Source organism: Rana temporaria, chromosome 7 (genome assembly GCF_905171775.1).
Source record: "Rana temporaria chromosome 7, aRanTem1.1, whole genome shotgun sequence".
Taxonomy (NCBI): domain Eukaryota; kingdom Metazoa; phylum Chordata; class Amphibia; order Anura; family Ranidae; genus Rana; species Rana temporaria.
In genome coordinates this window covers 3,916,546-3,931,010 of record NC_053495.1, presented here as the reverse complement: position 1 = coordinate 3,931,010, position 14,465 = coordinate 3,916,546, and the positions used below count along the sequence as shown (strand labels likewise).

At 47.8% G+C, this 14,465-nt stretch overlaps 1 protein-coding gene across 1 annotated transcript in view; it reads left to right on the top strand.

The window, feature by feature from the left end:
• The window catches only part of GRM2 (glutamate metabotropic receptor 2), a 49,475-nt gene extending 35,648 nt beyond the window's left edge, over positions 1-13,827 (top strand). The window contains exons 5-6 of the mRNA XM_040358708.1: positions 2,596-2,764; positions 12,812-13,827. Of these exons, the coding sequence (XP_040214642.1) occupies positions 2,596-2,764; positions 12,812-12,885 (243 nt within the window). The 3' untranslated portion in view covers positions 12,886-13,827. The remainder of the gene's footprint in view (positions 1-2,595; positions 2,765-12,811) is intronic.
• Positions 13,828-14,465: the final 638 nt, after the last annotated feature.

The window sequence follows — 14,465 nt, the reverse complement described above, 5'->3', positions numbered from 1 at the left end:
ATATAAATTATACAATTATTATTACATGACCAAAATAATGTGGACCCCCCCCCCCCCCCAATGATGGAGGTCAGGTGTCTCCAGTGAAGGGTCCTTGTAATCCTCCATCATACAAAGTCTTTGGGGTAGATTTAGCTAGGTGCGCGCACTGATACGGCGGCGCAGCGTACCGTTTTTACGCTACGCCTCCGTAAATTACTGGAGCTACGCTTCATTCACTGAGCATTTGTTCCGTAATTTGCGGCGGCGTTTCGTAAAAGGGGCCGGCGTAAACGCGCGTAATTTAAATGATCCCGTAGGGGGCGTGGATCATTTAAATTAGGCGCGTTCCCGCGCCGAACGTACTGCGCATGCTCCGTCGGGAAAATTTCCCGACGTGCATTGCGGTAAATGACGTCGCAAGGACGTCATTGGCTTCGACGTGAACGTAAATGGCGTCCAGCGCCATTCACGAACGAGTTAGGCAAACGACGCAAATTTTGAAAATTGCGACGCGGGAACGACGTCCATACTTACCATTGGCTGCGCCTCCTAATAGCAGGAGCAGCCTTACGGCGAAAACGACGTACGCAAACGACGTAAAAAACGAGCGCCGGCCGTGCCTACATTTGTGAATCGGCGTTCGTATGCAATTTGCATACTCTACGCTGACAACTACGGGTGCGCCACCTAGCGGCCAGCGTCAGAATACACCCTAAGATACGACGGCATAAGAGCCTTATGCCAGTGGTATCTTAGGCTACAGTCGGCGTATCAAGCTTTCTGAATACAGAAAGTCGATACGCCGGCGCTACTTAGCAATTACGCTGCGTATCTATGGATACGCAGGCGTAATTGCTTCCTGAATTTACCCCATTGTAGACAATTGTGCTTTTCCAACCTTGTGGTAAGTTTGGTGAAGACCCTTTTCTGTTCCACCATGACTATCCCCGGTGTACAAAGCCAACTCCATAAAGACATGGTGTGACCAGATTGGTGTGGAGGTACTGGAGTGTCCTGCACAGAGCCCTGACCTCATCCCTACTGAACACCTTTGGGATGGATCCATATTAGTGGGCGTGGGGGCACCTCCATATTGATAGTCATGGTCCTAGAATGGGATGTCCTACAAGCTTATAGGAGTGTGAAGGCCAGGTGTCCACAAATCCAGCTCCATAAAGACATGGTGTGACCAGATTGGTGTGAAGGTACTGGAGTGTCCTGCACAGAGCCCTGACCTCAACCCTACTGAACACCTTTGGGATGGATCCATATTAATGGGCGTGGGGGCACCTCCATATTAATAGTCATGGTCCTAGAATGGGATGTCCTACAAGCTTATAGAAGTGTGAACGCCAGGTGTCCACAAATCCAGCTCCAAAAAAGACATGGCTAGATTGGCGTGGAGGAACTGGAGTGTCCTGCACAGAGCCCTGACCTCAACCCTACTGAGCACCTTTGGGGTGGATCCATATTAATGGGACCTGCAATCCCATACTAATGGCCATGGTGGGGCAACTTCATATTAATTAATGGCCATTGTTTTGGAATGGGATCCCCTACAAGTTTATAGGGGTATGATAATCAGGTGTCCACAAAGCCAGCTCCATAAAGACATGGTTTGGCCAGATTGGTGTGGAGGAACTTGGGTATCCTGCACATAGCCCTGACCTCATCCCTACTGATCACCTTTGAGAAGAATTGAAACACAAACTGTAACCCTGAACTTTTTTTCTGGTGCCCAACGTGGGGTCAAACACATGAGTCAGGTCTTTTCATCCAACATCAGTGCCTGACCTCACAAATGGGCAGAAATCCCATCAGAAAAGCCTTTTCAGAAGGGTGGGAGATGTTATAGCCACAAAGGATGCAGTCCCATATTAATGGCCATGGTGGGGCAACTTCATATTAATTAATAGCCATTGTTTTGGAATGGGATCCTCTACAAGCTCATAGGGGTGTGATAATCAGGTGTCCACAAAGCCAGCTCCATAAAGACATGGTGTGACCAGTTTGGTATGGAGGAACTCAAGTGTCCTGCACAGAGCCCTGACCTCAACCCTACTGAACACCAATGGAATGAATTGGAACACCTATAGTGATCCTGGTGTTTTTTTTGGCGCCCATTGTGGGGAAAACATGAGAGTCAGATCTCTTCATCCAATATCAGTACTTGACCTCACAAATGGGCACAAATTCCCACAAACAAGCCTTCCCAGAAGGGTGGAAGGTTTTATATCTACAAAGCATGCAATCCCATGTTAATGCCCATGGTGGGGCAACTCCATATTAATAAATGGCCATTGTTTTGGAATGGTATTCCCTACAAGCTTTTAGGCGTGTGATGTTGTGATGGTCAGGTGTCTACAAAGTTCCATAAAGACATGTTTTGGCCAGATTGGTGTGGAGGAACTCAAGCGTCTTGCACAGAATCCTGACCCCAACCCTACTGAACACCTTTCAGATGAATTGGAGCATCAATGAGATGTCCAACCAGTTCATAAATGTGTGATGATCTGGAGTCCGCATCTGTATTTTATGTTTTAGGTTTTGTGTGAATCATAAATATGACTCTTAGACACTTCAATTCTTGGCTCTTCTCTCCTCGTCTCTCAGGTTCAGACCACTACCTTGTGCGTCTCGGTCAGTCTCAGTGGCTCGGTGGTCCTGGGATGCCTCTTCACCCCGAAAATTCACATCATCATGTTCCAGCCGCAGAAAAATGTCACCAGTCACCGTAGTGCCACCAACCGATTCAGCGCCACTGGAGCAGGCGGATCCCACAGTGAGTATAGCCGTCCAGGGCAACTTTAGGGCAGTAGTTCCCAACCTCAGTCCTCACATACGCCCCCAACAGGTCATGGTTTCATCTGTGCTTTAAATCAAGGTGAACGGCTTGGTATTCATGGCAGCTATATTATCTATGGAAAATTCCCCAAATATGACCTTGCTGGGGTTACTTGGACACCGAGGTTAGGAACCACTGCTTGGGCACAAACTGCCCTGGGAAAAGGGTGGCTGAAGTGGTACCAAGGTGTGGCAACAGATTTTCTGCCAGGCTACGGAAAATTGAAAGGGAGGTGTTGGACATGCTTACCATCCCTGCAGTTTTATTGGTGTAGTCAACTCTTGTAACAGAACGACTGTGCAATGTTTACTGTGGCCCTACCACTAGGCAAACCAGTCGCCTAGGGTGCACTGCTGCCTAGGGGCACCCGGCCACTGGTGTTCCTACTCTCTTCTCTCTGCAACAAGAAACTAAGTCTCAGCATCAGCAGGCAGCCGCCGCTCCGTTCGTACATAGTGTCAGAGGCGCAGTGGCGGCGGAGGACTGTATCTGTGTCCCAACTCCCGAATGAATGGAAGCAAGCAAACATTCATTGATGGGCAATAGTAGGCTGCATTGATGGGTGCTGGCAGGCTGCATTTGCTGGGCGCTGGTGAGGCTGCATTGATGGGCGCTGGTGAGGCTGCATTGATGGGCGCTGGTGAGGCTGCATTGATGGGCGCTGGTGTGTCTGCATTGGATGGGCGCTTCATTTAAAAGGTCGGGTATACATGGGCAGGACAAGGGGGGTGGAGTCAGGGGTGGAGCCAAGGGGGTGCTGCAAAATGAGGTTTCACCTAGGGTGTCAAAAATCCTCGCACCAGCCCTGTCCCTGCCACTCCTGGGTGCATGTGCATACAGACACTCCAGTAGTTAGAATGAAATATCCCCAACTATTGTGTCTAGAATGATGTATCCTAAAACAATGGGGTCTAGAAGAGCGTATTCCGATCCACTGGGGTCTAGAATGAGAAATCCTTAATTAGGCATTTAATTTAGAATAAGTTATACCTCCATGCCTACTGGGGTCTAGAATGAGTTATCTCCACCTACTGGGGTCTAGTGACTACTGTGATTTAGAGTAAGGTCTCCCTCCATGCCTACTGGGATCTAGAATAAGTTATCCCTACCTCCTAATTGCTTGAATGATTCGTCTCCATTTGCTGGGGTCTAGAATGAGTCCTCTCCACCTACTCTGGTCTAGGATCAGGCATTCCTACTTATTGTGATTTAGAATGAGCTACCCCCTCTATACCTACTAAGGTCTACAAGGAAGTACCGTAACCCTGTCTACTAATTGCTAGAACTACCCATCTCCACCTACTGGAGTCTAGAATGAGATACTCCCATCTACTGGGGTCTAGGATGAAATATCCCTATCGACTAGGGTCTAGAATCAGAACATCCTATTCTACTTGGGTCTAGAATGCAATATCCCCATCTACTGGAGTCTAGAATGCAATATTCCCATCTACTGGAGTCTAGAATGCAATATCCCCATCTACTGGGGTCTAAAATGAAATATTCCCATCTACTGGGGTCTAGAATGAGATATCCTAATCTACTGGGGTCTAGAATGAGATATCCTAATCTACTGGGGTCTAGAATGAAATATCCCCATCTACTTGGGACTAGAATGAGATATGCCCATTTACTGAGGTCTAAGATGAGATATCCCCATCTACTGGGGTCTAGAATGAGATGCCCTCATCTACTGGGGTCTAGAATGAGATGCCCTCATCTACTGGGGTCTAGGATGAAATTTCCCTATATACTAGGGTCTACAATGAGAACATCCTAATCTACTGGGGTCTAGAATGCAATGTCCTCATCTACTGGGGTCTAGAATGCAATGTCCCCATCTACTTGGGTCTAGAATGAAATATCCCCATCTACTTGGGTCTACAATAAAATATCCCCATCTACTTGGGTCTAGAATGAGATATCTCCATCTACTGAGGTCTAAGATTAGATATATCACCATCTAATGGGGTCTAGAATAAGATACCTTCATCTACTGGGGTCTAGGATGAGAATATCCTAATCCACTGGGGTCTAGAATGAGGTACCCCCATCTACTGTGGTCTAAAATCAGATAGCCCCATCTACTGCAGTCTTAAATGAGATCTCCCCATCTACTTGGATCTAGAATGAGCTATCCCTATCTGTTGGGGTCTAGAAATAAGCCTTCTCACCTACCGGGGTCTGAAGTGAGGTAGCCCCCTGCTGGGATTTACAGTGAGGCATCCCTGCTACTAAGGTTTGGCATCCCCATCTACTGAGATGCCCCACTGGTGTCCGGTGAAAAAAACATATCTGCATTCCTTCCCCGCCACTCTAAAGTTTGTGTGCGTGTAAAGGCAGGCGTCCCAATACTTTTGACAATATAGTGTATATACTAAACAAATCCGAATATATGAAACAAACTCTGATAACCAATCATTCTAACATAACGAATACGATGAAATAAAACGATTAACTTAACAAACAAAATAAAACTAATTTTTCCGTCGCGCACGTCTCCAGCGACTGGGGGGGGGATTTCTGAGGATCCGTGACTGATTTTCGAAGTGTGGATTAAAGACCCTCTTTGCATGTTGAATTCATTTACCTTTCTAATGAAATCATTAATGAAGAGCGGCGGCGGCATTCCCACTTTCATAAACCTGTCACAAGAGCCGGGCGGTTACTCGGCGATGTGCGGTCCTCCGAGACGCCAACAAGCAGCTTTGACGTTGTCTCTGGAAACTGCTTTGCGATGTTGGCGGCTATGTTTTGCCGCCGTGCGTTTGGCTTCAGAGGATAAAAGTCGGTGTTTGTAAGAAGCCGAGTGACGGTTGGTTGGCGGTGACACCAGAGATTGGGGGGGGGGGACAGTGAGGATGGGGGGGGGACAGTGAGGATGGGGGGGGGGACAGTGAGGATGGGGGGGGGCTCAGCTCAGAGATGAATGTCATTTGCCGCTCATAATAATTGCCGGCGGAGGAAAGGGGAATTGTGAGTCATTTCATGCGATCCGGAGGAAAAAGCTGGGCCTTCCCCGGGGGATTCTGCCAGATCTGTAAATAGTGTCAGCGGCTGAGAGAAAATAAGACGGGGAGAGCGACGGATCAGAGCTGTCAACAGCTTTATCCTTCAAACTACAAGACATATCAAAGTGCAATTCCACCCAGAACGCCGGGCGCTAGGTGGAACCGCCGCTGTTAATGAACTCGGAAGACTTGTCGCTGCGAAAACGGAGATTTGGTGGGTTTTCAGTGAACTTGTTCCTCCAGAAGTGTGAGAGACTTGTTTTTTTTGTTTTTTTGAAAGGCACGTGCTCCAGGTTCCTGATCTGGAACAAGCATGCAGGCAGTGAATTAAAAAAAAAGCCAAACTCCCGAACCGCGATAATTAGGGCTTTTTTTCTCAGAGAATAGGTGCAGGAACTCCCTCCTTCTGAGTCACCTCTTGTGTCCACCCCCTACTCACCTCCAAGCACCATTCATTGGTTCCACCCCCTACCCACCTCCAAGCACCATTTATTGGTTTCACCCCATACTCACCTCCGAGCACTATTCTTTGGTTCCACCCCCTACCCACCTCCGAGCACCATTCATTGGTTTCACCCACTCCCCACCTCCGAGCACTATTCCTTGGTTCCACCCCCTACCCACCTCCAAGCACCATTCATTGGTTTCACCCCTTACCCACCTCCGAGCACTATTCTTTGGTTCCACCCCCAACCCACCTCCAAGCACCATTCATTGGTTTCACCCCTACCCACCTCTGAGCACCATTCTTTGGTTCCACCCCCTACCCACCTCTGAGCACTATTCTTTGGTTCCACCCCCTACCCACCTCCAAGCACTATTCTTTGGTTCCACCCCCTACCCACCTCCGAGCACCATTCCTTGGTTCCACCCCCTACCCACCTCCGAGCACCATTCCTTGGTTCCACCCCCTACCCACCTCCGAGCACCATTTCTTGGTTCCACCCCCTACCCACCTCCAAGCACCATTCATTGGTTTCACCCACTCCCCACCTCCGAGCACCATTCCTTGGTTCCACACCCTACCCACATCCAAACACCATTCCTTGGTTCCACCCCCTACCCACCTCCGAGCACCATTCCTTGGTTCCACCCCCTACCCACCTCCGAGCACCATTCCTTGGTTCCACCCCCTACCCACCTCCAAGCAGCATTCATTGGTTTCACCCACTCCCCACCTCCGAGCACCATTCCTCGGTTCCACCCCTACCCACCTCCGAGCACGATTCTTTGGTTCCACCCCCTACCCACCTCCGAGCACTATTCTTTGGTTCCACCCCCTACCCACCTCCGAGCACCATTCCTTGGTTCCACCCCCTACCCACCTCCGAGCACCATTCATTGGTTTCACCCCTACCCACCTCCGAGCACCATTCATTGATTTCACCCACTCCCCACCTCCGAGCACCATTCCTCGGTTCCACCCCTACCCACCTCCGAGTACTATTCTTTGGTTCCACCCCCTACCCACCTCCGAGCACCATTCCTTGGTTCCACCCCCTACCCACCTCCGAGCACCATTCATTGGTTTCACCCACTCCCCACCTCCGAGCACCATTCCTCGGTTCCACCCCTACCCACCTCCGAGCATGATTCTTTGGTTCCACCCCCTACCCACCTCCGAGCACTATTCTTTGGTTCCACACCCTACCCACCTCCAAGCACTATTCCTTGGTTCCACCCCCTACCCACCTCCAAGCACCATTTATTGGTTTCACCCCATACTCACCTCCGAGCACTATTCTTTGGTTCCACCCCCTACCCACCTCCGAGCACCATTCATTGGTTTCACCCACTCCCCACCTCCGAGCACTATTCCTTGGTTCCACCCCCTACCCACCTCCAAGCACCATTCATTGGTTTCACCCCCTACCCACCTCCGAGCACTATTCTTTGGTTCCACCCCCAACCCACCTCCAAGCACCATTCATTGGTTTCACCCCTACCCACCTCTGAGCACCATTCTTTGGTTCCACCCCCTACCCACCTCTGAGCACTATTCTTTGGTTCCACCCCCTACCCACCTCCGAGCACTATTCCTTGGTTCCACCCCCTACCCACCTCCAAGCACTATTCTTTGGTTCCACCCCCTACCCACCTCCGAGCACCATTCCTTGGTTCCACCCCCTACCCACCTCCGAGCACCATTCCTTGGTTCCACCCCCTACCCACCTCCGAGCACCATTTCTTGGTTCCACCCCCTACCCACCTCCAAGCACCATTCATTGGTTTCACCCACTCCCCACCTCCGAGCACCATTCCTTGGTTCCACACCCTACCCACATCCAAACACCATTCCTTGGTTCCACCCCCTACCGACCTCCAAGCACCATTCATTGGTTTCACCCACTCCCCACCTCCGAGCACCATTCCTCGGTTCCACCCCTACCCACCTCCGAGTACTATTCTTTGGTTCCACCCCCTACCCACCTCCGAGCACCATTCCTTGGTTCCACCCCCTACCCACCTCCGAGCACCATTCATTGGTTTCACCCACTCCCCACCTCCGAGCACCATTCCTCGGTTCCACCCCTACCCACCTCCGAGCACGATTCTTTGGTTCCACCCCCTACCCACCTCCGAGCACTATTCTTTGGTTCCACACCCTACCCACCTCCAAGCACTATTCCTTGGTTCCACCCCCTACCCACCTCTGAGCACTATTCTTTGGTTCCACCCCCTACCCACCTCTGAGCACTATTCTTTGGTTCCACCCCCTACCCACCTCCGAGCACTATTCCTTGGTTCCACCCCCTACCCACCTCCAAGCACCATTGATTGGTTCCACCCCCTACCCACCACCTCTGAGCACCATTCCTTGGTTCCACTCCTTACCCACCTCCGAGCACCATTACATACATTTAGAGCTGGAGGTGCCTGCTGAAACAAAGCCCTTGCGATAATCATTCCAAGCCATTGACTCACCAAGTAGAGAAGGATCAAAATCACTGCCCTGGGGGGGGCCTACACTCCAAACCCTTATCTGCAACGGCAGCTCCCAAACCATTGGGGCACAGTGGCAACACTTGGGGCAAAGTGGCAGCACTTGGGACACATTGGCAACCTTTGGGGCACAGTGGCAGCATTTGGGGAACATTGGCAACATTTGGGGCACAGTGGCATCACTTGGGGCAAAGTGGCAGCACTTGGGGCACAGTGGCAGCACTTGGGGGATAGTGGCAACATTTGGGGCACCGTGGGAGCATTTGATGGGCACAGTGGCTGCGTTTGATGGGCACAGTGGCTGCGTTTGATGGGCACAGTGGCTGCGTTTGGTACAGTGGCTGCAATTGATGTTTTTTTTTCCCAGAATTGTTCAGTTTGTTTGCCCCCCCCCCCAAAAAATGTTGAGCACCAGCCGCCGCTGAGTTCCACCCTTCATCATTTTTCGGATACCCATAATGAGGTCAGCTGTTAGGGCCAGATGGGGTCACCCATGCTTGCCTTAAATCCCATTACCGCTGACCAGGAGAGGCTGAAGGGTCTTCATTACACAGAGACGGCGCAGTGGGCAAACACAAGAGCTCGGCTCGCTTTCGCTCCCGCCATTAGACGCTCGGATGTGAAGAGATTCAATATAAGTGCCCCCCTTCCCCCCCTCCGCCACCTCCTCTATTGTCATCTCCTCCATCCCCCCCTCCTGCAATGCCCCAGGGACACTTTTAATGGCTAGATTTGAATTCTTGTCCCCACGGGAGCCGCTGGCTGCCCATTAACCTGCAGAGACTCCGCATTCCCGCTAACAAGAGAGTTAACAAAGCGCTCATTAATACCGCCCCCTACAGTCGCATTAAAGCCGCAACGCATCTCCCATGCAGGAGAGCCCATGTGACCTCCCGCCGGTGATTAGAAGTCCAGCAAACAAAAGATCGACCTGTAAAAAATCGCCTATTCCTCGCGCTATGGCGGCCGCATTGTTTTTTTCGGTGTGATTGATGCCAATTAAAAGCAAATCCTGACAGCCAATGAGCTTTGTGCTAAAGTCCATTTAAAGGGGAACTCCGGGATAAGGAGACATCATCTAAATACTGGACGCCGATCATCTCGATTTCCTCCAGATCTGTGCCGTCATCCAGTGTGAGACTTCCTGTAATAAAGACCGCCCACTGCTGCCCCCTCTCCTTGTGCAGGGGGACTGGTCTTGTCTCCGCCCCTTCCTGTAACTCTCTGTAGTGGGTGGAGCCTGCTGGGTCCATCCCACAGCTCTGCTCTCTCTCCTTGTGCAGGGTGACTGGTCTTATCTATGCCCCTTTCTGTAGTAGGTGGAGTCTGCTGGCCCCTCCCACAGCTCTGCTCTCTCTCCTTGTGCAGGGTGACTGGTCTTGTCTCCACCCCTTTCTGTAGTAGGTGGAGCCTGTTGGGCCCCTCCTACAGCTCTGCTCTTTCTCCTTGTGCAGAAGGACTGGTCTTATCTCCGCCCCTTTCTGTAGAAGGTGGAGTCTGCTGGCCCCTCCCACAGCTCTGCTCTCTCTCCTTGTGCAGAAGGTCTTATCTCCGCCCCTTTCTGTTGTAGGTGGAGTCTGCTGGCCCCTCCCACAGCTTTGCTCTCTCTCCTTGTGCAGTGCTACTGGTCTTGTCTCCGCCCCCTTCCTGTCATTTTTTGTGGTGGGTGGAGCCTGCTGGCCCCTCCCACAGCTCTGCTCTCTCTCTCCTTGTGCAGGTTGACGGGTCTTTTCTCCGCCCCCTTCTGTAGTTTTCTGTAGTGGGTGGAGCCTGCTCGGCACCTCCCCCAGCTCTGCTCTCTGCACGTTCACAGGTAATATCTGAGTTTGCAATGGCATTTGTTGCATCCAAAGTGGATTTTTTTATCCTTTGTGACTATTGAGACATATATAAAAAAAATGAAAGTTCCTGCGCTTTAATTTACCTGGAGTCCGGGGGGGGGGGGGGGTTTATGGAATCGAATGCAGACAATTTGGGCTATGGGACTTATTGGTGGTGCTGTACCCTCATGTCCCATGATTCTGTGCAGTAACAACCTCTCTTTCTTTTTTTATGTAACTCTGAACAGGATTTTTGAAGCTTTTCTATTTTTTCAATGAAAAAGTAAATAAATAATTAAAATACTAATTAAAAAAAAATGAAAATATTTTTATATATATATATATATATATATATATATATATATATATATATATATATATATAAAATAAAAATACAGAACAGCTTAAAAAAGTGTTAAAAGTCACACTGAAAAAAATATTTTACAGTCATGGTTTTATATATATATATATATATATATATATATATATATATATATATATATATATATATATATATATATATATATATATATTTACTATTATTATTCTTTTTAATTTAATTTTAATTATTTTTCTTTTTTATTATTTCTTTTTTTTTTTTTTACTTTGTCTAGTGGCAAATTGTGCATTAGGCAGGTTAAACAACTGCAGCAACTGAGTAAAAAATGTATCTCTGCTATTCCATATAAATAATAAAAAAAAAAAATTATATATATATATATATATATATATATATATATATATATATATATATATATATATATATATATATATATATATATTTCTTTTTAATTACTCCCCCTAGTGGCCAAATATATATATTATTTTTCCTTATATTCTATTTACTATTATTATTCTTTTAAAAATGTTTTAATTATTTTTCTTTCTTATTATTTTTTTTAAATACTCTGTCTAGTGGCTATATATATATATATATATATATATATATATATATATATATATATATATATATATATTTATTTATATATTATTATTATTCCTTTTTAATTACTCCCTGTAGTGGCCAAATATATACATATATATATATATATATATTATAAAAAATACAGAACAGCTTTAAAAAGTGTTAAAAGTCACACTGAAAAAAATATTTTACAGTCATGGTTATTTATATATATATTCTATTTACTATAATTATTCTTTTTAATTTAATTGTAATTATTTTTCTTTTTTATTATTTATTTTTTTGTATTACTTTGTCTAATGGCAAATTGTGCATTAGGCAGGTTGAACAACTGCAGCAACTGAGAAAAAAATGTATCTCTGCTATTCCATATAAATAATAATAAAAAAAAAAATATATATATATATATATATATATATAAAATTTCTTTTTAATTACTCCCTATAGTGGCCAAATATATACATTATATATATATATATATATATATATATTTATTTATTATTAATATTTTTCCTTTTGAATTACTCCCTCTAGTGGCCACATGTGCATCAGACGGGTTATGCAACTGCAGCAATTGAGTAAAAACAAATTTCCTTCATCTCTACTATTCCATTTAAACTGACTTGAAATTAAATTGCAAAAATATACATTAACTTGTGCTGCTGCTCCTGGGAAAAAGCTGGGGGCGGGGCTGGGAAGCAGAAAGTGCAGGGTCTGGAGCTGGAGCAGAGGGAGGCTGAAGTCACGGGACCGGGGGGGGAAACGGTGATGAGGGGGAGCCTTTCTGCTGCCAACTGCTGAGATGGAAGTGGGGGGGGGGGCAGAGACAAGCCTCTCCTCGGCTGTATGGAGAAGCACAGGATCTTGAGGAGTAGTTATGTCCTCCTTTCTGCTGCCAACTGCTGAGATGGAAGAGGGGGAGGGGCAGGGACAAGCCTCTCCTTGGCTGCATGTAGAAGCACTGGATCTGCAGCAGAAGTTCTGTCCTCCTCTCTGCTGCCAACTGCTGATGCAAGGTACGAGGAGGGTGCCGCAGCTGCAGGAGAGGTGTGAAATAGCCTGGAGGGCCAGGTTCAGCAAGCGGCCTTGTGTTCAAGCCCTCCTAGTGCAGAGAAAAGGCTGGTTAAGGTGGAATTTTGGAGTCACAGAAAACCACAAAAAAAGTGCTTTCTGGGGATTATCAGAACAATAGGGCGGTAGGACTTACCAGGGGGGTTTAGGCAGCCTTTGGCTCTACTCGAAACGCCTCTAAAATTAATTGTGTTCCATTTCTTTACCGCTGCAGGTTCCACCGTGCAGTACGTTCCCACCGTGTGCAATGGTCGTGAGGTGGTGGACTCCACTACGTCGTCCCTGTGACACGAGGGGGGGGCCGAGATGCAGCGATAACAACTCAGCTGTAGAAGACACAGTCCTTAACAAGATGGCTCCGGAGATGCTGCGCCAGGCGCGGATTTCAAGCTTCAACGCCGATGAAATTACCCAAAGCCAAAAACGTCCAATGGTGTTACAAAGTATCCGTCTTTCCCTGGTTATCTTGTTACGGCGACTGTTTATGCCACGAACGACTCGGTCCAGGGTATTCCGAAATCACTGCTATCTTATTTATGGTGCAAATTGGAAGGACACATGAGACGGGAAGAGACCTTATGTGGTGCTTCAGGCCCAAAGCCATCTTACGCTTGGTGGCGGCACCTCAACTGGACAGATCTCACGGCCAAACTTCCATGTTGAGCTTGCTGGTGGGATATCAACTTGACAGATCTTATGGCCAAACTTCCATCTTGAGCTTGTTGATATCAACTTGACAGATCTTATGGCCAAATGTCTTTGTCAGGCCTGGTGGAAATGGACAGATCCCTTGTCTAAACTCCCACCTTAGGCCTCGTGGTGAGTCCTCAACTGGACAGATTAAATGGTCAAGCTTCCATCTTGGACTTGGTGGTGGGACCTCAACTGGACAGATCTCAAGGCTAAATACCCATCTCTGGCCTGGAGGTGGGACCTCAAATGGTCAAAACCCCTATCCACCCTTCCACTCTGGGGCGGGTGGTGAGACCTCAACTGGACAGATCTCATGATCAAGCTTCCATCTTGGACTTGGTGGTGGGACCTCAACTGGACAGATCTCATGGCCAAATACCCATCTCTGTCCTGGAAGTGGGACCTCAAATGGTCAAGTCCCCTCTCCACACTTCCATCTTGGGCGGGTGGTGGGACCTCAACTGGATGGATCTTATTGCCAAATTTCCATCTCAGGCCTGGTGGTGGGACCTCAACTGGACAGATCTCATTGCCAAACGCCCATCTTAGGCCTTGTGGTGAGTCTTCAACTAAACAGACCTCATGGTCAAGCTTCCATCTTGGACTTGGTGGTGGAAACTCAACTGGACAGATCTCATGGCTAAATACCCATCTCTGGCCTGGAGGTGGGACCTCAAATGGTCAAAACCCCTATCCACCCTTCCATCTTGGGTGGGTGGTGAGACCTCAACTGGACAGATCTCATGATCAAGCTTCCATCTCAAGCTTGGTGGTGGGACCTCAACTAGATTGATCTCATGTCCAACAAAAGGGACAATCTAGGTGGACCTTTATCTGCAGGATCCAAAAGTCCCTAAACTCAGAAGCACAAAAACTATCTTGATCCTTACAGATGGGGGGGGGGGGTACCGTATAGAAATTGATTGTAGACTTTTCCACCAAGTATTGCACAAAAAGTAACAGCCAGTTTCCTGGCGGGCTGCTCGTCTGTCCCATGGTCATATGGATGGGGTATGGGAGTTTTAACCCTGATCTGAAGTACACTATATTGTCAAAAGTATTGGGACACCTGCCTTAACATGCACCTGAACTTTAATGGCATCCCAGTCTTAGTCCGTAAGGTTCAAAATTGAGTTGGCCCCGCCCTTTGCAGCTTCAACTCTTCTGGGAAGGCC